Source organism: Aotus nancymaae, unplaced genomic scaffold (genome assembly GCF_030222135.1).
Source record: "Aotus nancymaae isolate 86718 unplaced genomic scaffold, 86718_ANA_hifiasm-v0.15.2.pri h1tg000032l_0, whole genome shotgun sequence".
Classification (NCBI taxonomy): Eukaryota; Metazoa; Chordata; class Mammalia; order Primates; family Aotidae; genus Aotus; species Aotus nancymaae.
In genome coordinates this window covers 21,457,251-21,482,398 of record NW_026988445.1, presented here as the reverse complement: position 1 = coordinate 21,482,398, position 25,148 = coordinate 21,457,251, and the positions used below count along the sequence as shown (strand labels likewise).

The 25,148-nt window shown below is 35.1% G+C and overlaps 2 protein-coding genes across 2 annotated transcripts in view; one reads left to right on the top strand and one right to left on the bottom strand.

The window, feature by feature from the left end:
- The window catches only part of ERO1B (endoplasmic reticulum oxidoreductase 1 beta), a 64,786-nt gene extending 47,728 nt beyond the window's left edge, over positions 1-17,058 (top strand). The window contains exons 10-16 of the mRNA XM_012459899.2: positions 1,785-1,811; positions 5,189-5,281; positions 5,408-5,654; positions 6,802-6,871; positions 9,904-9,990; positions 10,941-11,074; positions 13,075-17,058. Of these exons, the coding sequence (XP_012315322.1) occupies positions 1,785-1,811; positions 5,189-5,281; positions 5,408-5,654; positions 6,802-6,871; positions 9,904-9,990; positions 10,941-11,074; positions 13,075-13,135 (719 nt within the window). The 3' untranslated portion in view covers positions 13,136-17,058. The remainder of the gene's footprint in view (positions 1-1,784; positions 1,812-5,188; positions 5,282-5,407; positions 5,655-6,801; positions 6,872-9,903; positions 9,991-10,940; positions 11,075-13,074) is intronic.
- The window catches only part of GPR137B (G protein-coupled receptor 137B), a 72,533-nt gene continuing 64,207 nt past the window's right edge, over positions 16,823-25,148 (bottom strand). The window contains exon 7 of the mRNA XM_064383622.1: positions 16,823-23,559. Coding sequence (XP_064239692.1) covers positions 23,451-23,559 — 109 coding nt within the window. The 3' untranslated portion in view covers positions 16,823-23,450. The remainder of the gene's footprint in view (positions 23,560-25,148) is intronic.

Below are 25,148 nucleotides of genomic sequence, written 5' to 3'. Positions count from 1 at the left end.
CATGTTTAGGGAGAGACTCTTTTAGTGGTAGGTAAGACTATATGGTGGTAATTTAAATTTAGAAAGATTGATAGAGGCCATGTTTTTTAGTACATTGGGTACTAGCCTTTTCCTGTTGGCACTGGAGGTTTTTTGAATCACAAGTGATACTGTGATAAATGATCCTTAGTATATGCTGAATGAATTAATCTGTTAGATATTTTCATTGTTGTGTACAGTATGAAGCCTCTCAGTAGACAAAGTAATTCCCCACCATCTAATTTATCCCTTAGACGCCTTACTCGGCTCATCTGTGTGTTCGGTTTTTCTATAATTTCTATCATTCTCAATTAAAATAACAAGGATAGGTAAGTCAGGAAGTGCATTAACAATTTTGATTCTTACTACTCTTCCCCACTCCCCCCACCCCCACTCAGAAGAAGGATGTAGGGCCAGGAATGGTTCTTTTTTTAAGTTAACAAATAAAAATTACATATTTGTATCATGTTTAACAGATGTATTGAAATATGTATACATTGTGGAATGGCTATATTGAGCTAATTTGCTCACGTCATTTTTTTTTGCCAAAAACACTTAAAATCTCAGCAGTTTTCAAGAATGCAATACGTTATAATTAACTATAGTCACCATTACAACGGATCTCTTGAACTACTTTTCTTTAACTGAAATTTTGTATCCCTTGACCAGCATCTCTCCAACCCCAGGAATAGTTCTTACAGCGTTAGTAAACAGATTAGTCAAGCCCTTCTCTATTCTATTAATATTAACTTTCCTAAAAAATTATGTTGAAAATTAAGGGATTTTTTTTTTAGCTGTCCCTTAAAACTTATTCATCTTAGAAAATTGAGGAAATATACTTAGTTTTATTGGATTAGGAAAAATGGAATAATCAATAGTTTGATGTTTATATTAATTATAAATGCACTATTTTTCGAATATTTAAGAAGCACTATAGTTGTTATGAAAAGCACATTTGAGATTGTTAAAATGTTTGCCCCCATGTTTTCAGATGCTTAAACCTTCAATGAATAAGATGCTTAAACCTTCAAAAAAAAAAGATTTATATACTTTTTTTTTTTTTAAAGAGGCAGGATCATGCTATGTTGCCCAGGTTGGATCTGAACTCTGGGCTCAAGTCGTCCTTCCCCCTCAACCTTCTGAGTTAGCTGGGACTACAAGTCCAAGCCACTGTGCCCAACTCATAATATTTTGACTGAAATGTTTTCTTAAAAAATTTAATAGTCAAAATATCATTTGTAAAAACACTCTTAAAGTTACTTAAATGATTTGTAGGATTTATTTCCCAGAACCATATGCCTATTTTTTTTAATTGTACTTGAAGCAGTAGACATTTTAGAGAGATTACTTAATCTGCCATACATTTCTCTTTTTTGTTGTTGTTGTTTTGAGACGGTCTCACTTTGTCACCCAGGCTAGAGGGCAGTGATATGATCTTGGCCCACTGCAACCTTAGCCTCCTGGGTTCGAGCACTTCTCCTGTCTCAGCCTCCCAAGTAGCTGGGATTACAGGCCTGCAGCACTATACCTGGCTAATTTTTTGTATTTTTAGTAGAGATGGGGTTTTGCCATGTTGGCCGAATGGTCTTGAACTCCTGGCCTTAAGTGATCTACCTGCCTCGGTCTCCCAAAGTGCTAGGATTGCAGGCATGAGCCACCATGCCCTGCAGAAATATTTTATAAACCTAGATTATTCTAGTTTACAAATGGCCATATAATATTTTAATCCAATTTTCTCTCTCTCTCTCTCTCTCTCTTTCTCTCAGGGGAATCATTCTACACATGGCTAGAAGGTAAACAGTCTGTTCTAAATTGGATTTTTGTTAAAAAAAAAAAAAACAATTTATTTAGCATATTTTTGTAAGATTTAGGATTTTATTACCTAGTCAACTAATTGTGACAGTGTTTGAAAGAAAACAACATATGTTTTAGGTTAATATATATGGGGATAAAATTATGTGAAAATTTTAAAGATAGTGGTCAACTAAAAACCAGGTTTATATAAATACACAGGCCAAATACTGTCATCAGGTTTTCATAGCTGGTTCCCTAATCTTATTTCTGTTCTATATGTAATGTTCATTCAAACTACTACTCTAGTAACCAGTATGGGAAATATTTTAAAAGTGGAGGCATTCCTTTTGGGAAGAAGTACTTTTCATATATAAAATTAATGGAAGATAAATATGAATTCAAAAGGTTCTAAACATGTTTGCCCATGTTAATATAGTCTAAGCTTGTCTAAAAGATAAAGCAGTAAAGATCCTGATGTGTTAGATACTTCTGCATTCTTGTACTTCCAGTTTTGAAAATATCAAATGCTATTAATGGAAAGGTGAAATGTTGTAGAATTTTAGTAACTTAGGTTAATAACTGGATATGTGATGCTTTTAAAAATTTACCTTACCAAATTGCCATTCATTTATGAAATTAAAAATTAAAATATATTAGTAAAAGATAAGCAAGTTGAATGACATAGGAAGATTGACATTTCATAGCCATAACCTTATAGGAATACTACGGAGTAAAACTAATTCAATTTTATGCATGTCAGTTGGTCATGTTATCTTAGTATTATTATTTCTTGTTTGTTTGTTTTTTGAGTCAGAGTCTTGCTGTCGCCCAGGCTGGAGTGCAGTGGCTCACTGCAACCTCTGCCCCCCAGGTTCAAGTGATTCTCATACTTCAGCCTCCCAAGTAGCTGAGATTACAGGAGCCCGCCACCATGCCCTGCTAATTTTTGCATTTTTAGTAGAGATGGGGTTTCACCATGTTGGCCAGGCTGATTTGAACTCCAGACCTCAAGTGATCTGCCCACCCACCTCAGCCTCCCGAAGTGCTGGGTTTGTAGGTGTGAGCCACCGCCTGGCCTATTTCTTGGTTTATAATGAAATATGTACATATGTTGACCATTATTAAAGTGAACATTAGTGATGTGCAAATTCTGTTAGGAGTCATATGGGAAAATTGCTTATGTAGAAGATATTTAGCTTTGTTTAATTATTAAGCTGTACTCTAAAGATAGAAATTGTGGAAAGTAGCATTTAGGCTAGAAGAGGTAGTCACAGACTCTGAGTGTTAATAATGAGAATGAAATTTAGAAACATTATTGGATTCTATGTAAACTATATCAACAACCATTCTTCCAGTCTTACTATTGTAAGTACCTGAATATTGGTACATGGTTCCAAAGAGCATTCCCTTACAGGCAACTGACTCAGCGTTTTCTGGGATTCAGTTTCCTCATCTGGAGCTTGGAGAGTAGGAATAGCAATCCTACTAACTTGCACTGTGAGTGTAGATGATGCCTGTAAAGTTTCCTTTGGAAACCACTAAACCATGTCCAAATGCCAAATAATACTGTTACAGTAAATGCAACCCCTTTCTGAGAATTCAGTTGCTGAAAATGGATTTTAATGAAATTAAGTCAGAAAGTGGAAGAAGAGAACCATTTTCTAAATTGTGGAATTAAATTTGCTCTGTGTGGTTAGAAGTTGGTGGATTCTGCCTTCGTAAGTCAGCTTTTGCAGATGTTACTTCAGAATGAGATTGAGAAGGATTTTGCCTGGACCTCAGTAATTAAAGATACCATCCAGCCTGGCACAGACTGTAGGCGAGGAGAAACTCTCCAGCAATATCCTGCTAAGTGTGTTGTATGTCTGGGTGTACTTAGTTGGTGCATATTTTATTATTAATCTGGTTGAATTTACCTGTTTTTCACAGTTTGTGGAAATACATTCTGTTCCTCTCCCCTCACTTATTCTCTACCCCATTTCAGCATAGGGGCTTTGTGGGCTTTGCAAATTATAAGTGCCTCCCAGTTTTCCAGGTCCTGGTTTGTAGGCGTATGGATTTTCGTGAGTTTTGCTTTGCTTACTGTCCCTTTTCTAGTCTTTATCCATCTTATTGGACATAAGCACTGCTTAAAGAGGTTGGGAAGAAAACAAAGTGAACTTCAAATCTGATATTTTGTTACTTGATAATAGATTTGATGAAAAGTTTTAATAGAGAAGAAGTTAGTACTTAATGTATTAAATGTATTCATATTGTTTGTACCTATTGTTATTGTAAACATTCAAAATTGCCATATACTTTTAGGAGGAAGCTACAAAATAAAATTTAATTTCTTTTGGTCCCCATCCATGACAATTTGAATATTCTAGCAAGAATTCTGCATTAGGGAACGAGATCTCAAAAGAATTATTTTTTCCAATTAGAGGCTATTTGTGTCAGAATCATCTGTGATAGCACAGAAGGAGAGAGTAAATTGCTAAAAAATCTTGAATAGACACAAAGTAAGCCACATAAACACTCTTACATTAAAAAAAAATTCTGCCAGCATATAAATGAGACTTTCTGCTATATTAAAGCCAATTTTCCTGCATGGGAAAAGTGTTAAAAACCTGTTGGGTGTTGAAGGAGGGAAAAACTAATGGCCTCAGATCCAGTCACTTCTTAAAATTTACTTTCCTGCATTTTTATTTACTTTAAAATTTTTCTATAAAGAATATTTTCTGAAGAATTTTTTTTATTGTGGTGAGGTATATATAACATAGAACTTACCATCTTACTCATTTTTAAGTTTACTGTTCTGTGGTATTAAGTACATTCACAATGTGTATTACTCTTATTATGAGAGAAACTCTTTTAAAATGGCAGGGGTTAGGATAGGAAGGCGGGCTATTTTGACCTCTTAAGTTCTTAGCAAAAAAGCCTCTGTAGCTTAAGGCTACATCAAATAACATTCTGTTATTTTTTGCACTCCATCTGATATGATTCTGCTCAAGTAGTAAATAGTCAACATGTATTTTTTTTAATTAGTGAAAATTCCTGGATTTCTGTTTTCCAAGTTTCAGCTCCTTAGAAGTAGAACGTATGGTTAAAAAATTAGACAATTCCAGGGCAGAAGTTAATAAGACCCTTATTTCTCTGCTAGCATAACACATATAAGGAAGGAAAAAGAAAACAACCCAATGACTTTATAATTACATTTACTTTAGTAAGTTCTTAGCCTAAACCACAAGAAAACCTGTGGTGTTGCTGGCTGGGTAACATGGGAACTTGCCAGCTGTATCTTGCTTAAAAATAAGCCTTTGTATCAAACCTCCTGGAGGCAGTATTTCTGATATCTAAATGGGTGTGATTTCTTTTTCAATATTTTTCTGAATAGGTTTGTGTCTGGAGAAAAGAGTCTTCTATAAGCTTATATCAGGACTTCATGCTAGCATCAATTTACATCTGTGTGCAAATTATCTTTTGGAAGGTAAGCATATTTTTAAGTGGAGATTTTGCCTTCTATTAGTGTAAAAATTACTGGAGGGAATACATATCCTTTAGAGCAGAAAAAAAATCCTATTTACTAAAATAATATATTTCTCTTTCTCTTTAGAAACCTGGGGTAAGCCCAGTTGGGGACCTAATATTAAAGAATTCAAACGCCGTTTTGACCCTGTGGAAACCAAGGGAGAAGGTCCAAGAAGGCTCAAGAATCTTTACTTTTTGTACTTGATTGAGCTTCGAGCTTTGTCAAAGGTGGCTCCATATTTTGAGCGCTCAATTGTCGATCTTTACACTGGAAATGTAGAAGAAGATGCTGACACAAAAGCTCTTCTGCTGAATATCTTTCAAGATACAAAGTAAGAATTGACTGTCTGTGATTTGAAATTCTCCACGCTCTATTCACATGAGGTAGCACTTAAAGTACACAAAAACTGACTCCTAAAAGTTAGGCCAAGGGAGAGTAGAACAAAAAAGGAAAGTGATCAATAGAACAACAGTATTTAAAAATAGTTCCAAAAATGTAGATGAAAAAGCATCAATAAGGTGGTTTTTGCAGAAATTTCCCACTTCAGAATAGTGCTTTAAAGTATCACTAAATGTTGTGTGAAAATTTAATGCTACTTCATGGTCTTACCAATTTTATATTCTTCTAAGTCATTTAATTTTTGAGATGGAGTCTCATTCTGTCGCCCAGGCTGGAGTGCAGTGGCACAATCTTGGCTCACTGCAGACTCCGCCTCCTGGTTTCAAGCAATTCTCGTGCCTCAGCCTCACGAGTAACTGAGATTACAAATGTGAGCCATCACACCCAGCTAATTTTTGTATTTTTAGTAGAGATGGGGTTTCACCTTGTTGGACGGACTGGTCTCAAACTCCTGGCCTCAAGTGATCCACCCTCCTCAGCCTCCCAAAGTGCTGGGATTCATGAGCTATTGAGGCCTCTAGTCACTGTATTTAAATTTAGGTGATATTATAGGTGTGTTTACATTGAGAAGGATAAGGGAACATTAGCCTTACTTTTTAGAATATAACTTTACTTTTTTTTTTCCAGGAAAGTTATTTATTTTATATATATACATATATATATATATTTTTTTTAATTAAATATATATATATATTTGAGTTTACTGGTTGTTAAAATAAGCATGGAGGAGAAAAGTTAGATTAAGAAGTGTTTAAATTAATGTATTAAATTTTTAAGAAACATTAAGAGAATATTGCCTATTTTTTACATGGATTTTCAGTTAATTTTAGGTTACCTTATGTCATTTATTTAAAACATTACAATCTTACCAAATTTAACAGCCATCTGTATCTTGCTTTAATCATTTATAAAATAGTTTACATGTGAACTGTTTGTCACCTTTCTACATTACCAAACCTTACATCAGAGTAAATAATGCATTTTAAATATTTGTAAGGATAGAAAATTTTATCAGATTTCTGATACAGAGTATGTGGATTTTTCATGTATAACTTATTATAATACTGTCATTTCATCAGGTCCTTTCCCATGCACTTTGATGAGAAATCCATGTTTGCAGGTGACAAAAAAGGGGCCAAATCATTAAAGGTAAAAAGTTCTTGATTGGGACACAGGGTTGCGAGAAGTTTACTCGTTATGTTTTAATGTTGTTCATCTAAACTATTTTCTTTTCCAGTATTCCAGCTTGTTGAAGTTCGTCTGACTGGACTTTTACTATAAATAGTACAAAAAAGCCCTTTCCATATTTCTTTCTCAGTTTCTGTTGACCAACTGCTTGGTGAATTGTTGGTCATTAGTACGGTCCAATAAGTAAAACACCTTTATAGGTATCTTTCTAAAAGATGCTAGTTGAGGGAAAGTTTTCTTAGTTCAAAATCAGTGTATATTGTTGTTTGATGCATCTTTCAAAATACCACGAGCTTTTAGCCACTTTTAGGGCAATAAGTAATATATTTTTTTTAAGTGTACTTTATGGAATGTTAGTTTTTGAAACTATTATGTTTTTGTCCTGTTGGACTAATTTAAAAGGTAAAAATTACCTGTTAACGTGGTATCAGAAGGAAAGTATATTTTAGGAACATTACCAAACTTCATGTTAGGGATTCTTTATATTCATAATATAAAGAATATTCATAAAAGTATTTGAAATTGACTGGCAGATATTCTTTTTTTTTTTTAACTTTTAAATTTATTTTTTGAGATGGGGTCTCACTATGTTGCCCAGTCTGGTCTCAAACTCCTGGCCTCAAATGTCTTCCCATCTCGGCCTCCCAAGTCCCTAGGATTTCAGGCATGAGCCACTGCATCTGGCTGCAAATATACTTTGAGTGCATCTTCACAATCTTTTATATGCACTTCTGAAATCCAGGTAGCTTCAAAAACTGAAACATTTTCTCATGTTTGGTGCAAGGTAATTTTTTAGCCAAACCTGACCTAAACCAATGTAAGAATATAGCAGATATTCGTAGTTTTGTGGGGTATTTTGTTTTTCAAATTCTGCTTTGTATGAATTTTTTACATTTTGCTACAGAAACATTAATGGATTTGACTGCAGGGTGTTTGCTTACACTCTACTGAGATGTGTCATAATCTATAGTATGTGTACTGTATTTCTAAAGTATAAAAACTTATAAATTCTAAAACACATTTGACCCCAAGATGTTTTAGATGTGGATGTACTATAGGAACCAATAAATTAATACTGAGTGATTCTCCATTGGTGAGAGTTTCTTGGTATTTCTGAAATAAGTAATTTAGCTACAACTACATTTTAGTGTTGGAGGATTGTTTTCTTTTACAGTTGTTTTAGAGGCATATTGCCATTTTGGTGTTTAATGTTAATTCATTTTTATAATGCTTCCTGTTTTCTAAGTATCAACACATGTGTTCTACTTTTAATCTTCAGAACGATCTTGTGTAACAGGGCAACTATAATTACGTATATTTTGTAAATGCGGAAAGTGAGACTAAGGAAGGCCTAAAGTCTCACAACAAGCTTTTTAACTACACAATGCTGGGATTTTGTTTGCTACTTTTCAAGGATGTATGAAGGAGAACCTATGTCCATTTTCCGTTTGCTACAAATAACTTGTATTACTTGAGAGTATGACCAGCACAGGAGTTTTTTGTGTTCTATTTATATTGTCTTTCTTTGCCAAGATATTGATTCCTTTCAACCCTTTGGGCAGCTGGTCAGGGTTTGTGGTAGCCAGTTTTCAGGCTACTTGCCTCCAGCTTCATGCAATAAAATATTTCCCTCGATGCAAAATAAAATGATTTTTATTTTCTACAGTTGCCATGTCAAACAAATGAGGACATTTTCTCTTAATCAATCTTATCCCCAGATAAGGTGAGACTAACCTTAAGGATATATTGCACACAGATTGTTACAGGCAGAAGAGTTTCTCCAGTGTAGGAAATTATTATTATTTTTTTTTTGAGATGGAGTTTCACTCTTGTTGCCCAGGCTAAAGTGCAGTGGCCCGATCTCAGCTCACTGCAACCTCTGCCTCCCGGGTTCAAGCGATTCTCCTGCCTCAGCCTCCCAAGTAGCTGGGATTACAGACATGCAGCACCACACCTGGCTAATTTTGTATTTTTAATAGACATGAGGTTTCACTGTGTTGGTCAGGCTGGCCTTGAATGCATGACCTCAAGTGATCTGCCCACCTCAGCCTCCCAAAGTACTGGGATTACAGGCATGAGCCACTGTGCCCGGCCAGTGTAGGAAACTATTACAGCAAAATAGAGGGATCCAGTAAGCATCCCCATATAATCTGCATTAGCAAATGTAGAGAACTGTGGGACCATATGTCTCACACAGGCCTGTTATTCATGTTGATTGAGTAACCATGACAAACATAGTATGGTTCTAGGAGTGATACAAAAATTGGTCATTGTTCTAGGACTAGCTTTCTGATACAGGCTTACACAAAGCAAAGGATCAAAAATAAGTGAAACACAAACTAGACATATTTATCGTTGGTTTTCTGTAAATACCAAATGGAAGCAGCAGTTATGTTCCTTAAAAGTAAAGACCATGTATTACTTACTTTTGTATCTCCCATAGTGCAGTTTTGGTGCTTTGTATAAAGTAGCTCCTCAGTGAAAAGTCTATTGAATTAATATACAGAGTGAATTTTATAATTTCCATTAATGTCAGTATTTTATGTGCCATGTTATACAAGTTCAAATATTTTTCTTCACTGTTGAAAAACACAACTCGGGTCAGGTCGGGTTGGCTAACACCATAATCCTAGCACTTCGGGAGGTCGAGGTGGGTAGATCGCTTGAGGTCAGGAGTTCAAGACCAGCCTGGCCAACATGGCGAAAACTGTCTCTACTAAAAATACAGAAATTAGCTGGGCATGGTGGCATGTGCTTGTAATCCCAGCTACTTGGGAGGCTGAGGCAGGAGAATCGCTTAAACCCAGGAGGTGGAGGTTGCAGTGAGCCTAGATTGCTCCATTGCACTCCAGCCTGAGTGACAAAGTGAAACTCCCTCTCAAACAAACGAGAAACACAACTGATTTATTAATAAGCATCAAAATTTATAGTTTAGCCAAATGCAGTTTTATTTTAAAAGTCTAACTAGACTGAAAATATTTTCTGCCTGCTAGGAGGAATTCCGATTACATTTCAAGAATATCTCCCGTATAATGGACTGTGTTGGATGTGACAAATGCAGATTATGGGGAAAATTGCAGGTATGTGTGTTGTCTTCTCTTTTAAAGCCATTACTAACCTTTATTTTTCCACTGAGTTCGAGCTTTTTATTAAAATGTCCTCATTGTTCACTGAATTAGAATTTAGATATAGGCAGAACTAAAGTGTTTTTTCTGTTTTATTGAAAAAATTAATATTAAAGTATGTGATGTGAAAGGATGATTCTCATATTATTCTTTGGTGATTTTAGTTTTATTGTTTCTGTGTTCCTATTGGTACAATACCAGATTCATTTGTGAAGCTGGTTTTGATCATTATGAACAGAGTATATTAATATTTTACATATGTATATAGAAAGGTAAAATGCAATTATATAAAAAGATTTAAATATCAAGTCTTGATCACTGAATTTGTTTAAATGAGCAAAAGAAGGCCACTTAGCCAAAATAGGAGAGTTCCGCAAGATAGGCCCATTACTCTACATAAGTCAGTGTCAAAAGGATTGTTTAATATTTTATCTTACTTTCTTACAAAGATGATAATTTATAGAAAATTGAGACAATTATTACAATGGAGGCTACACTGAAATCAAATATTTTTTTTCTAGAGTGCTAATAATTGATAAATTATTAAGTGTAAGTATCAATAATCTCTGAGTTTTGAATTGCTAAAGGCTGTAAAAAATCCTTTATGGTTTCAAATTGAACATTGTAATCCTAATAATATATTTTGAAGGTTAAAAAAGGCATTTTAATAATATGGAATAGTATGATACGTATTCAGTCAGTGTTAGACTATTTAGGTTTCCTTAACAGCTTAGATATGTTATCATATGTATAACCTGTGAGAAAGGAGAAACTATATAGTAACATTTTTGTGAAAAGCTCAGTTCATATGAATTTCCTGTCATAATAGTGGCTATATATTCCTTTAAACCTTTATACTAGTTATTCTGTAAAGTTAATTATGAGTTTGTTGGGATTTTCTCTAGACTCAGGGTTTGGGAACTGCCCTGAAGATATTATTCTCTGAAAAAGAAATCCAAAAGCTCCCAGAGAATAGTCCATCTAAAGGCTTCCAACTCACCCGACAGGAAATAGTTGCTCTTTTAAATGCTTTTGGAAGGTAAGAACCATTTTAACGTTGAAGATGTTTTATTTCCCATTGGATTTCAACAAACTGCAAAAATAATCTTCTCTGCTAAAAGTAAGGTTAGTTTTGTTGACAAAAAAGATATTTTATATTGTATCTGTACTAACTTAGAGTGACCTTAATGCTAACAAGTCAGTTTCTCTGCAGGTCATAGGAAAATTAAGTTTCCAGTTTCCAGTGTTTTTCGGTTCACTACCTTAATTTTGTGAGGAAGATAGTCTTCTGATATTCTTTTTACTTGGCTGTAACTTGTTCAGCTACAATAGCAGGAGTAAGGAATGTGTGACTGAGAAAGTGATAAAGGAAAATGATTAAAACCTTCATCTGCTTATTTTTCTTAAATTTTTATTATGATTTTTTTCTTTTCTCACCTTTTTTCTGCAGTTTGCTCTATTTCTTCAGCTCAGAAGACATTTTTTTTTGCTCTCATTTCTACATGATATACTTCTGTATATAGACATATAATTTGCGTGCTTGTTTATATTGGTCACCAGTGGTTTAAAAAATAATTTGAATTTGCCTACAGAGGTACATGTAATGCCAACTGAGGAATACAGAACAGAAGGAAAAGAATCATAGAAAATAATATTATGCTTCCTTGGGGAAAAAGAGAAAAAAGTCAACTTGAGGAAGACTTAAAAATAATAATAATAAGGGACTAAGTAATAGAAATTATTTCTTGTTTTTCTTAACATGTGTTTTAAGTTAAAAAGCAGTTAAATTAAAAATAAATTTGTATGTTCCCCCTTCTACACTTTTTTTTTTTTTTAAGAGAAGAGGGGCCTGCTCTGTCATCCAGGCTGGAATGCAGTGGTGTGATCATGGCTCACTGCAGTGTCTAAATCCTGGGGTCAAGCATTCCTTCCACCTGAGCTTCCCGAATAGCTGGGACTACAGATACACACTATTTTGCCTGGCTAATTAAAAAAATCTTTTTTCGTAGTGATGGGGGTCTCACTCTGTTGTTCAGACTGGTCTCAAACACCTAGCTTCAAGTGATCCTCCTGTCTTGGCCTCCCAAAGTGCTGGGATTACAGGCATGCGCCACCGTGGCTGGCCCATTTCCCATCTTAATAGCAAGGATTTCACCTGTTGCTTCCCTGTATTTAAAGATGACTATGTAAGTTGAGATTTCAGACACAGGATAGACACAGACTATCCATAACTGGTATTTCATAAAAAATTCAGTCTATCCACTTATGAGGCCTTGTAGAAAGATGAAACAGGAGATACTGAATGAAATTTAGTAGTGGTATGATCTCAGGCAAACACTGCTTTCCTAGCTTGTTTCCTTATAATGAGATCATATATGTGATGGACTTACAACGTTGCCTCTCTTCCTAAGTGCTCAATGAATAACTTTTCTTCTATCAAGTAGTTAAAGAAATACTTTTTTTCTATCACCCCTGAATCGTACGTAAGGATAATTGAACTTTTAGAATTACTTTTTTGTATTTCCCATCCCAGAGTTTTACTTTTTGGCCTGGGTGGAGAAGCACTTCATTTAATCAGTCTGGAATCATTTATTGAATACTAGAAGCATCAGTGGCTACGGGACACAGGAGAGAGACTCAGTGGGAGACAAAATAGAGTCTTCACCCTCAGGGAGCTGACAACATAAGACAAATTAGTGTGCTAGGGGAACAATGAGAAAAGAGCAATCATTTGGAGAGGAATGTGCAAAATAAATTTATTACACCAATTATAAATGATTTGAGATTCTTAAGAATTATATCACTGTTCCCATTACTAATCTGGTATCTGTAGATAGTATGAACTAACGGGCTTCCTTTGCCCCTTCTAAACCAATCTTAATGAGAAATTGCAGAATACTAATTTAAACATGGAAGCTTCAGTGTTTGTTTATTTTAGATTTTGCTTTCGAATTATAGTTCCTGTAACAATATCAATAATTTGAAATATGTATGCATCATGTTAGCCTTACTAATACATGCTTTTTCTTTCCTCTGTAGGCTTTCTACAAGTATAACAGAGTTACAGAATTTTAAAGTCTTATTACAACACAGTAGGTAATAAAGGCTTTTATGTGTCTAACTAGAGACATAAAATGACTGTGTAAAGCCTTTTAATTTTGGACATTCAACAGAAAGAGACTAATATGACTTCAAGAATTTTGAACTCTTAAAGAGAAAATTTAAATGCTCACTTGAATATTTATGATTGTTAATAGATTATCAACTAGAGATATTTATAAATGAAGTATATACTTTGAAAACATGTAAGTTATACTAATTTTGTGTTTAATTTCATGTGTTGAAAATTCTATTTTGTTTAGAATTGGTTTTGTTTCTATTCTATTATCCTTTATTTCTAGTTGTCAAACTTTAAATGGCTATGTCTGCATTCTAATAACACTGTTCAGTCTGTTACAGAAAAAGAATTAGGGAACAAATGTTGCTTAGGGCTGGTATCAGTGATAAAAATTTATCAATGCTTTTTAATGTGTTTTTAGCCTTGCCTCACTCTGTGTGTATCACTTTCCATAATATAAAGAAATATAATATTTCTATAATCTGGAACTGTCACCGTGATGAATGGCCCTTTCAATGCATAGTTACAGAAATTCCTTAAAATTCCCCAGGACTTCAATTTCATTGGTTTTTATTTGCAATTTTTAGTAGCTTTTATTGTTGCTGTTTCTAGCCTAAAGGACCTGATTTGGTAAAGGTGAATGAGACCTCTTCCCTAGGCTACCCAGCCAGATTTCATATGTGTGTGGTGGGCTGGCCCAAGAGTGTTCTTTCACTTAGAACTCCTTTTGATTTTGCTTTTCTTTGCCCCTAGATATTTTAGGGACAAAGACATTTTGGAAATTTTCAGTTACTTTTAGGAAAAAAAAAAATTGCATAAATATTTATTTAACAGATTACTTCTGTGAAATAAATTTGAATGGGACTATACGAATTTATAATGCCAACTGAAAATATACACAGAATTTGCTATTTTAACTTAAAGTAAGCATTTTTAAAGGATTTATTTTAGAATACAATCTATGCAATTCTCTAACTCAGCGAGATTTTCCCTGACAGGATATATAAAAAGGTAGATTAGGTCAAGTCTCCTTTAAGCTTCCTCTCCCTTCACCTTTTGTTTTCACTGTATATAAATGATACTTTCTGTGATACCTCTGTACCAACAGAGGACTCTTAAGTCCTAAACTGTAATTTTCTAAACCTGGGATTTAAAATCTTTAAACAATATTTAAAATCTTGATATATTTTTAAATGTCAGCAAATACAATTAATTTGGAAGGGTGTATCTGTGTAGAAGTAATACAGGTACAAGATCGCGAGTTTTTCCTTAGGCTCTTTAGTCTTTTCTGAATTCAAGAATAAGTGCTCTTAAATCCGTATTTTATCCTACCAGAGTCTGAAATGTGCTCATTGATGATTTAGTGACATCTAAAAAATTGTATTTAATTGGCTCACCCCTCTTTTAAAAATACTTAGCCATCTCTTGGTGGGATGTGGTGGGGTATTAAGGTCTCAGAGTTATTTATTTTCGCACCTAATTTCAAACCTTTATAAACTTGGGGTTTTGTTGTTGTTGATGGTAGTGGTATTTTTTTTTTTTTTTTTTTTTTTTTTTGAGACGGAATTTCGCTCGTTTCCCAGGCTGGAGTGCAATGGCGCGATCTCGGCTCACCGTAACCTCCACCTCCACCTCCTGGGTTCAGGCAATTCTCCTGCCTCAGCCTCCCGAGTAGCTGGGATTACAGGCACGTGCCACCATGCCCAGCTAATTTTTTGTATTTTAGTAGAGACAGGGTTTCACCATGTTGACCAGGATGGTCTCGATCTCTTGACCTCGTGATCCACCCGCCTCAGCCTCCCAAAGTGCTGGGATTACAGGCTTGAGCCACCGCGCCTGGCCGGTAGTGGTATTTTTTGTTAAGTTGTTTAAAGGCTGACATGAGTGGACCCTCCCTCTACTTTTTCTTGAGCGTTGCAAGTATTGTATGGTGGGGGAGGGAGCCTTAGGGCAAATTGTCTAAAAAGTGAATATCCAATTAATTTAACTAGTAAGTTAGAATTATTCTTGGTGTTCATTCAGAGTTTAAAAATGTGAAGAATTTGCACTTTATTACTATAAATGTAAAGAACTTTTTGATAGTATTATTTCACCATTCTCTCAGTTAAAGATAAAGGCTACTATTTAAACTGTTTACTAGAGAAAATCCTTGGTCATACTCATTTTTTTTTTTCTGTAGTGTGATTTGTTTCAAGCTTAGTAAAACTAGTATATTGGCGTATATTCTAGGAAATTAAAAGATATAGTTAAAAACCTTTTTAAGGTTCTTAACTAATTTTTTCACAACTAAAAAAAGTATTCCTAAGCTCTAATTCATTTTGATTAACTTTATCATAAATTAGATTGTCTGGAGCACCCTACATTTTTGGTGTGTTTTATTTCTCAAATGATTATGTAAGCCTGGTGACATTTCATGGTTCTTGTGATACAAACTGTTTTTCCAATTCACATCTTTTGTTGTGAAGTGATATCATACTATAGAGTACTGTTTGCATTGTAAAAATGCTTTGCTGGTGAACACCTCTTGGCATTTTGTCTTTATCTAATCACCTAATTTAAAAATCCAGCACTTGATAATATAACTGACAGAAATGATTGTACTCGCTGATGAAATAATGAAAATGAAGAAAAGGAAAATCTTCCTTTAATGGCATAAGTTTATTTTTTACTTAAGTGGCATCTATGTAAGTTAGACAAACTATGTGTTAAAATTGGTAAAACTTTGTTTCTCCTGTTTTGATTCTTAGATTATGAGGAGGATCAGACAGAATAGTAGTAGACTCCACAGTTTTGAAATTTGATGTCAAAACATTTTATTTTGACATTTTTAACATTGTGAATTACTCGATATTTGTAATCTCTGTATGTATACGAAACTCTGTGCCATGTTTTTCAACTTTGCCTATGTGCCACTGTATATAAGAAAGGACAGCTATTTTGATCTTCATCAGCATTGCCTTCAGCTGAAAATTTGGGAACAGTTCACAGTAAACCTCTCAGTAGTTTGCAGACTGAGGTACCTGCAGAAATCATAGCTATTCACCAAAATACACAGATTAGGTGCATGGTATCATGGAAATTATTTGGTAAAAAAACAAAACACAAAAATCTATGCGTACTGTATTTTAAGTAATATCTACAAGTGCAGCTTTGATTTTAAACAGAATTCCAAATAATTTACTGTTGTACCCACCAGAATCTAGAAAATGTGAATTAAAGTACATGTTCTGCAATCTTTTCTGTCTTGTTTTTCCTCTTAAGTGTTTCTTTTTATGGCATGAGGATTTGATTGTAACTTGTGGAGAAGGGAGATAATGTATTATATTTATAAGTAGTCTGAGGTGGTTTCTTATCACGGAAAGCATTGGCAGGCACTGTCTTAAGGGCTTTTACATGTATCGTTTGGCTTTAAATAAATACACCATTAATCTTCACAATGGCACTAGTAGGTGGGTACAATTACTTCTCTGTTTTATAAGTAAGACTGAAGATAAAAAAGGCTAATTAACCTGTCCATTGTCACAAATTCTAGGTTGTGGAGCAAGAATTTGAGATGAGAAAGACTAATTCTAGAACCTTTGTGACGTTTTGTAAGTTGGCCTATTTACCATTCAACTACAAAGTGGGAATTTTTAAAAGCATCGTTTGATTTGTATTGAATCATAAAGCTTTTAAAAGATGCTTATTTTATTTAATTTTTTTAATGGGTAATACATTCACATGGTTAAAAGAAACAAACAGATAAAAAGTTATTCAGTGAATGTCTTCCTTCTGTCCTTGGCCCAGCTTCCCACACTGCACACACACCTCCCACCATAAATTACCTCTGTTCTTGGTTTCTTAGGTTTCCATTCACACTGTTTTAGACGTGTACAAACATATACAAATGCAAAGTCTTATTTCCCCTCTCACTTTTACCCCAAAATTGACATCATATACATACTATTTCATTTTTTTCACCTAATATTTCTTGGCAGTCTTCACATATCACTAGATAGTTTTCTCATTTTTGTAAGTAGATGCTTGGTATTCTGTTATATGGATGTGCCAGTGTTGAATTAACCAGTCCTCTATTAATGGGCAGTTGGGTTGTTTCCAGACCTTGTACATATGTCATTTCATATTTATATAAATATTGTACCTGTAGGATAAATTCCCAAAGATAAGAATTTTGGGGGCAAAGAGAGTATGTGCATTTATAATTTTGAAAGATACTGGCATATTGTCTTTCACGGGGGTAGTCATCAATTCACATACCATCTGACATTTATGATAGTACTTGCTTACCTGCAACTTTACCAATGTAGATGTTATTAAAATGTTGGATTCTGGCCATTCTGATAGATGAAAATATCTATCAATGTGTAAATTCTTTTATTTTACTTAAAAAAAAAAAAAGATTGGGTCCCACTCTATCACCCAGACTGGAGTGCAGTGGTATCATCATAGTTCCCCGGGGCCTCAAACTCCTGGGTTCAAGTGATCCTTCAACCTCAACCTCCCAAATAGCCTGGATTATAGGTGCACACCACACACCTGACTGCTCAGTATGTAAATCTTCATTATGCCTAAGGTTGAGCACCTTTGAATATGTTTAGGAGCCATTTGTATTTCCTTTCGTGCTCCTGTATTTTGTTCCTATCCGTCTAGTGCATTGGTCCTCCCTCATTCCTCCCCCCACCTTTCTTCTTCTTTGTTTATAGTTTTTATATTGTTGATATGTTATTTGTTAGGGATATATGAACCCCTTGACAGTAACATATTGGAAATATTTTCTTTCCAATTTGTCGTCTGTCTTTTGCTTTGCTTATGATGGTTATATCATGAGTTTTTAAAAATTTTTATGTAGTCTGAATTATCAATTTTTCCAGATTTTAAATTCTCAATCCAGAGCAATCGAATAATTCACCTAAATTCTACATCTAAATTTTGAACCTTTGAAGTTTATTCTGGATCTAACCTAATTTTTTCTGCAGGTGATTAACCCAGTTGTTCCAATATATTGAACCGTTTTTTCCTCACCAGTTAGAGAGGCTGCATTGATCTTATTTTAGAACCCCATATGTATTCAGCTCTGTATCTGGGTTCTGTTTCTATTTCATTGGTCTGTTTAGTCGTGCACCAGTACCACGTTGTTTTAATTACTCAGGCTGTATTTTTAATCTAGTGCACTGGTCCTCCCTCATTCCTCCCCCTGACCTTTTTTTTTCTTTTTTTACAGTTTTTCTAGCTGGTCTTATTTTTCCATATGAGCTTTTAAAAAATTCTTAACATACAGAGCATACTAAAACTCTCCCAACTCAAATTCTCTCCCAAGGGTTGCACTTTTAACCACTTATTTTGTCACAGTTCTTTTGATACTTTACCTGATAAAGATATACTTTTTACTCCTTTTAAATTATTACAGTGTTCTATTTGCCAGTGCCCAAACAGGTGATGGCAGATAGAGACAGGACACGGTGCCTGTGTAGGCAGAATGTCATCTCAGTGCTTCTATTTTAAGATAGTCTCTAGGGATGATTTAAGGACTATTCTCATTCAAAATCCCTGTTTCTTTTTTTATTCCATTATGAATTATTTGCCCAAAAGTTGGATATCTGTCATAGAGTCATAAGACAAGAGGGAGGGACCCTTAAATGAGTACTAAACTTGTCAAATCAGTATGTGGATAAAAGTACAAATGCAATAAGTTACCTTGAAAAAAAAAAAGACATCTACCAAAAAACAGAATTTGACTATTCACTGTTCTAGGAGCTGGTAATGTAGCAGTGAACAAAACAGACATTCCTGCCATCATATAACTTAGACATTATAACATAGCTAAATTATAGTGAGAATCCAAAGAAAAAAATATGTCAGCCAAAGGGTAATGGCCAACTAGACACTTAGCTGGTGATTAGGTGCTCAATGTGAATGAATCTTAGTGTCGTCTTGACAATGCCATCAGACTGTCATAGATGGATGCTATTAATTAAAGTCATTTTCCTAACACTGATCAGAGTGGAGTTAACATTCCAAGCAACATTCTGGTATCATTTAACTTCCATTCAGGCTTTCCTTCATAGAATATACCTCCAAATGGGTGAGTGTTCTTTTCCCTTAAATGAGCTTTAAACCAGCAAATCTGGAGCCCAGACTCTTGGCTAGTGAATTCACTTTAAGGATACTAAGTTACACCTATTTAATGGTCCTGGTAAAGCACTATTTGTTTAACATAAATGCGTGCTTTATATTCTTCAATGAACGCCTTCAAGGAGCACTGTAACTTGGGCCTGCCCAAAGACTGAAGGGACTGTTGTAGGTTAGTAAGATTGATGGGGAAAAGGTCATAGTAACAGAAATCAGTAGAAAAAGGGAGCAGTTTTGGGAATCTCATAGGAATCTGATCTCCACTTAAGTTCAGGGCCAGAAAATCTGTTCTGGACATAGAAAGTCTAATATTTTGAGTGGTAGGGCAGCCAAGGTCCAAAAGGACAGATGAGGCTTGTAGCTAGAGAATTAGTATTAGCAAGATATTAATCAGTTTCTGAGAAGATAGAAGACAGGGCCCAGCCGTAGCTCAAGGACTAGAGGTAGAGAACCTAGATTTGGAGGAACCAGGTGTAGATGTCATTAGGAGTTGCTGAGTCACTGGATTTAGATCTCAAGACCCTGAACCTATCATTAATGACCTGGGCAGCCAATCTCAGAACTCACTGAATGAATGTAGCATCAGTGTCCAGCCCATAGGAACTGGGCAGTAGAAATGGGGACTCTCACACAGATCTGGGTTACGGGCACGGGGACATCCTCAGAAGACTTCAGCCTATTTTGATCACTTGATTCATGGGTTCTTCATGTATACTTGCTAAGGGCCTAGGGTAATGTTAATATGTGGGTGTTCCTGAGTATGACAAGTGCCTAGTCCAGCGTCTCACATACATAGGTACTGAATAGACATTGAATCCCACTCTGTTATCCCCACTGTTCCTTGTTAAATGTTTCCTCACTTTAATCAGTTTATTAGTTGAGTCTTTTTGATGAGAAGAATTCCACTGTTTTTAGCCTATTTTTCAGCAGCTCCTCCATCTGGACCCGTAAGTCTTAAGTAGCATTATATACAGTTAGAAATGTTTAATACAATTCTCACATAAGAGAATGGGAATGCATATTAGATGTGTCTCTGATCAGATCTATGCTAGTCTATATGCAGCAATCTAAAGTGAAAGAATGGTATTTAAGATAAAGTTTGTCTAGTTAGAAATCTCAATAAAAGTTCCAAATATTTATTTAGACCCATTTAGTTTTAATATGTTTACCTTTACCACTAAAGATAAAAGCACTATTCTAATAATATCCACTATGTAAATATAAAAACGAAAACCTTTATCTCACAGTGCTTCCCAAGTTCTAGAATTTACTAATATGCATTCCTTTCTTCTTAATAAGGTTTAAGTGTTCAACTAGATGTTGGCCCAACACTAAAGTCAACAAACAGCAGGTGACTTGCATGTTGGTGAAAGAGGAAATTTGAGGAGGGATTAGTGAGTGTGCCTGATCTAAGCAGCTAAATATAACTAGCAGAGCTTTTAAATTTGCCTGATACATTCAAGAGAGAATTGGCATAACTAAATATGATTGATACGTGTATTATAATAGTCAAACCTTCTTAGTCACAGCTCTGTGTAACACACTCTAGACATTTTAATCATGAGCTCAGCTAAATAAGTTCATTGTAAAAAGGATAAAGAACCAATAAAAAATATCTATACAATATTCTTAGACAATAAGCTGCAGAGGTAGACATCTATTCCAGTAGTCACAGAGAAACTATTTCCTATAGTTACCCAGAAACATTCACATGAAGCTTTTCAGTGTTGCATCAGACTTAGCTAAATGGTGGTACAAAATTCTGAGTGATTGCTTCTTCCCCATACACTTGAACCTTCAAATTATCAGGGCTTTAATTTCACCGTGTTGCTTTAAAACAAAAGGACATTTGGGTATTTTGCAACCAGTAATCACCATTCCTTTTCCTCTTAGCATTTAATATTCCACATAAGTAGTAGTTTTGTTAGTGTACCTAGCAGAACAAGTGAATTTGAAAGCTAAAGAGAATTTCAGTTTTCCTTACTAAAAGAGGAGAGTTTGATGTAACCAATCAGTTTTTTGTGTTCTAATATGTATTACAACACTTTAAAAAATTTTAACATTACTTTTTTAAAAGGGGGATGAGAAAAATAGGCACTCAGAACATTTTTATCCTTTTCAACAAAAATAGTTCAAATAACTCCTAGTAGCTTCATCATAAAAGTACATTATGACTTTTATCAGTTAATGGTGGGTATTCCAATTTTTCTGCCATTAACAGAACTATGTTTAGATATTATAGGAGTATAATACCATATTAGTGGTATTCTTATCACTGTATTTTAAAAAATATATCTTCTCTTAGTTGACCTAATACTGAAGGACTGCAAGATTTTCTAAAGATGTGAGTTAAAGGAGTTTAAAACATGCTGAGTTTGCCTTTAAATTCTCCCAAATATTAGTAATACAGTGTGACACAATAATTTGTTAAAGCTATTTAGAATAATAGCTTATAATGTGTTACGGCAACCTGAGTAACAGTGTAGAGTTCACTTCAGTGTAGAATTTTCCCTGACAACTATTTTAAATGCTATGTTACCCCCATTTTTTTCATGTACTTAAAGACAAGAATGTTGTTACGTAGGATTATGCTGAGTAAAGGTGTTCTATACAAATGAAAAGCCCAATCAATGATAATGTATTTGAAAGTTGAGATCCCAATTTTAAATACTACCAAAACAATAGTAGACTTGATCTCTGTGAAACCAATGCCCAGAGATCAGTTATTCCTGAAGATCAAAATGAGAAGAGTCATTTGAAATGGGTTGCATCATGTAGTATGACTTGTTAATATAAGTTCTTTTTCATTTGACCTTCCCTCTGTCCCCAGATGTTCCTAGGCAAAGCAGAAAGATACATTGTTTCTTATGACAGTACTTTCTTTAGAACCTTATCTCTGTTTTACAGAAGAGCAGAGCATTTAGCCTCCCAATAGGCAGTTTTATGGCTCCAAGATACATGTAGTGGAATTTTTAGAATAGCACTTCTGGTCTGGGAGGCAGTATTTCATAACATGTTTTTTACTTAAAAGATGACTTCCAAGGAATTGTCTGGAACAATTCCTTTACATGGCTGACAGACAGGCATTATGCTACACCATACTGCAGTGCTTTTGCCATTTTAAAATGTGCAGCTTTCAATAGGCTCTTTACAGAGCTATTTAGAAGTAAGGGCATTATTTTTAAAATAGTTGGAGATTACAGAAAAAAAACTACTCGGATTCTACAGTCTTAGCTCAAGGGCTTGGGTATTTGTTATTAATGCCCTTTATGGAACCTCTTATTTTCTCCTTGAGTGTAGTGAACATTATTCAGTGAGTTGGGAAAGGGGTGTACTCTTGCTGTAGCCCTAAGGTAATACATATATTAGATTTCATTAGGCTGAAAAAAAAAAATATGCAGAATCTGTGAATACAGCAGAGGAGGTTTAATAGGATAAGTCAGCTACATTTTTAATGTTATCAACTTGTTATCATTAATGTGTATACATTAGCGCCCTACTGAAAGGAAATAACAGTCTTTGGGCAAAACTTAAGAGATTCTTTGAGGGACCTACTGCCTGAACCTTTAAAAAAAAAAAAAAAAAAACTCTAAAGGCCTTACAGTCTGCTGCTATTCCATTTCATTTTAACTATCAACACTGGAGTTGCAGTTGGCTTTCTAAGTTGTCAATTGTATTTTATGAGTCTACCAATGTGGCACTCAGAATCTGAGTGACTATCATCAGTGACCTGAAGAGGTAAGATCTGAGGAATACTTTAGTCCAAAAGCTTTAAAAAACTATTAGACCATATATTCTATATTTTTAAAGTGAATTATGCATAAAAGTCTGTGCAAACTACAACATAATTGCAGTAACATTCTCAAGAAAAAAAACCTAGTATACTTTAGCATCATTAAGTTATATAAAATACATCTTTATAAAAGTACAGATTTTCTTTAAAAAGTTTAAATTACACCCACTGATATAGCAAGGCTTCCTGTTTAGTACTAAAATAAGGGTTTATCAAAGTCTACATTATTGCTTAGTCCTATGGAGCCATTGGAAACCTGTAACAAAAATCAAGTTCTATTTCTTAAGGAAAAGTGCCCTAAAAATTCAGCTGTCACTACACTTTTCTGAAGCTTTTCATCTGAGGAATCTTCCATAAAATGTTAACTAACTGATGCTACCCCAGGCTTGGTTTGTCAGGATCCAAAGCTGAGTCTTGCAAAGTTCCTGCTTGTGCCAGGAAGCTGTTAGTTTGTTGTCCCCAATCATAGTAGTCTGGAGCAAAACTTAAAAAGAAAAAAATATTTCAGTGACTTGAAACATTATAGTATGTATGACATGTCTAGTTTAGGTAGACAGAGCTGAGATTCTATATAAACTATAGATAACTCTAAAGTTATTTAAAATGGCTCCTAAAGTCCATTTTCCCACAAAACAATGCTAAATGCCCACCTACAAGTCTACTGAACTCTTTAGAGCACAGAAGTAAATAGCATTACTAGAGAACCCAGCCAGTCATTATAACAGGAAATTTTTTTTAGCAACAAACTACCTGAATCCTAAAATGTAGTATAGCTCACTACCTGTGGTGTCTTTGGACAAGTAACTTCTTTGCCTCAATTTCCTCATCTTAGAATGGGAGTAATATTAGTAACTACATCGTGGGGCTATTGTGGATACCGAGTTAACACCTGTAAAGTGCTCAGAACAGTATCTATAGTTAATTCTCAATACATGTGAGTCATTTTTATTATAACAATGTTTCTCTGTAGTAGAAAAGGGGTTCTTCACTGATGCAGGTAGTAAGGACTCCCTCAGTTCTAAGTCATTTCTGGCAGATGAGAGGGTAGGACAGCTCCAGCAAAATGTGGGTTTAAAGGGAGAAAATAAAACACTAATAGGAAATGCAGTGGAGTAACTGGAAAAGAGCAGTATTAGGGAAGAGGTGGAGCTCAGCATCTGAGTGACCTAAAGGACAGCATTTGACTTCAAGAAGTCCTTCTTGTTTACTGGCTTGCTTCCAGCTTACATTTACATCTGCTAGCCCAGGGGATTGGTCAGCTTGCTGCTTTTTTCTCAGCTACCAGCTTTTATCCTTTCCAATCAGAATTTCTCTGCTCCCTGATCACTGAGAAAGCATATATTCTCCCAGCTTTTCTTCAGTTCTCCTGTCCCTAAAACAAAGGCTCTTTTCAGAGCTCTCTTTAGATCTCACATTAGATTTTCTAAAGACTTTCACTGTTAGTAACAAGGAGTAAAAAGGCAAGCATATCTTCTATCATTTCATCCCACAGGGAAAAAAGTTGTAAAGTTGTTAATGTTAAGTCTTTAATCTCACAAAAGATTACATAAGATAAGCTTTCACTTTTTATTTTTTTGAGATGGACGTCTGTCACCAGGCTGGAGTGCAGTGGTGCAATCTCAGTTCAATGCAACCTCCACCACCCAGATTCAGGTGATTCTCCTGCCTCAGCCTCCTGAGTAGCTGGGACTACAGCCGCACACTACCACGCCCAGCTATTTTTTGTATTTTTAACAGAGACAAGGTTTCACCATGTTGGCCAGGATGGTCTTGTGATCTGCCCTCCTCGGCCTCCCAAAGTGCTAGGATTACAGGCATGAGCACCACTGTATCCGGCCCAAGCTTTCACTTCTAAGGAAACAGGATGGGGGTCCTGGGATGACAAGCAGAGAGAAGACAAGCTAAGCAAGCGCTATGGTAGCCCTTTTGCCTCCTCCCGCCCCTGCTGGCCTTGCTGGCCTTACAGTCCCAGAATCATAGGCTGAAACAGGAAACATGATAGTCATCGGGCAGAGGAGTATGGCTGAGCACAGCAGGCTGAGGAAAAGGGAAGGGCATCCCAATAGCTACTAC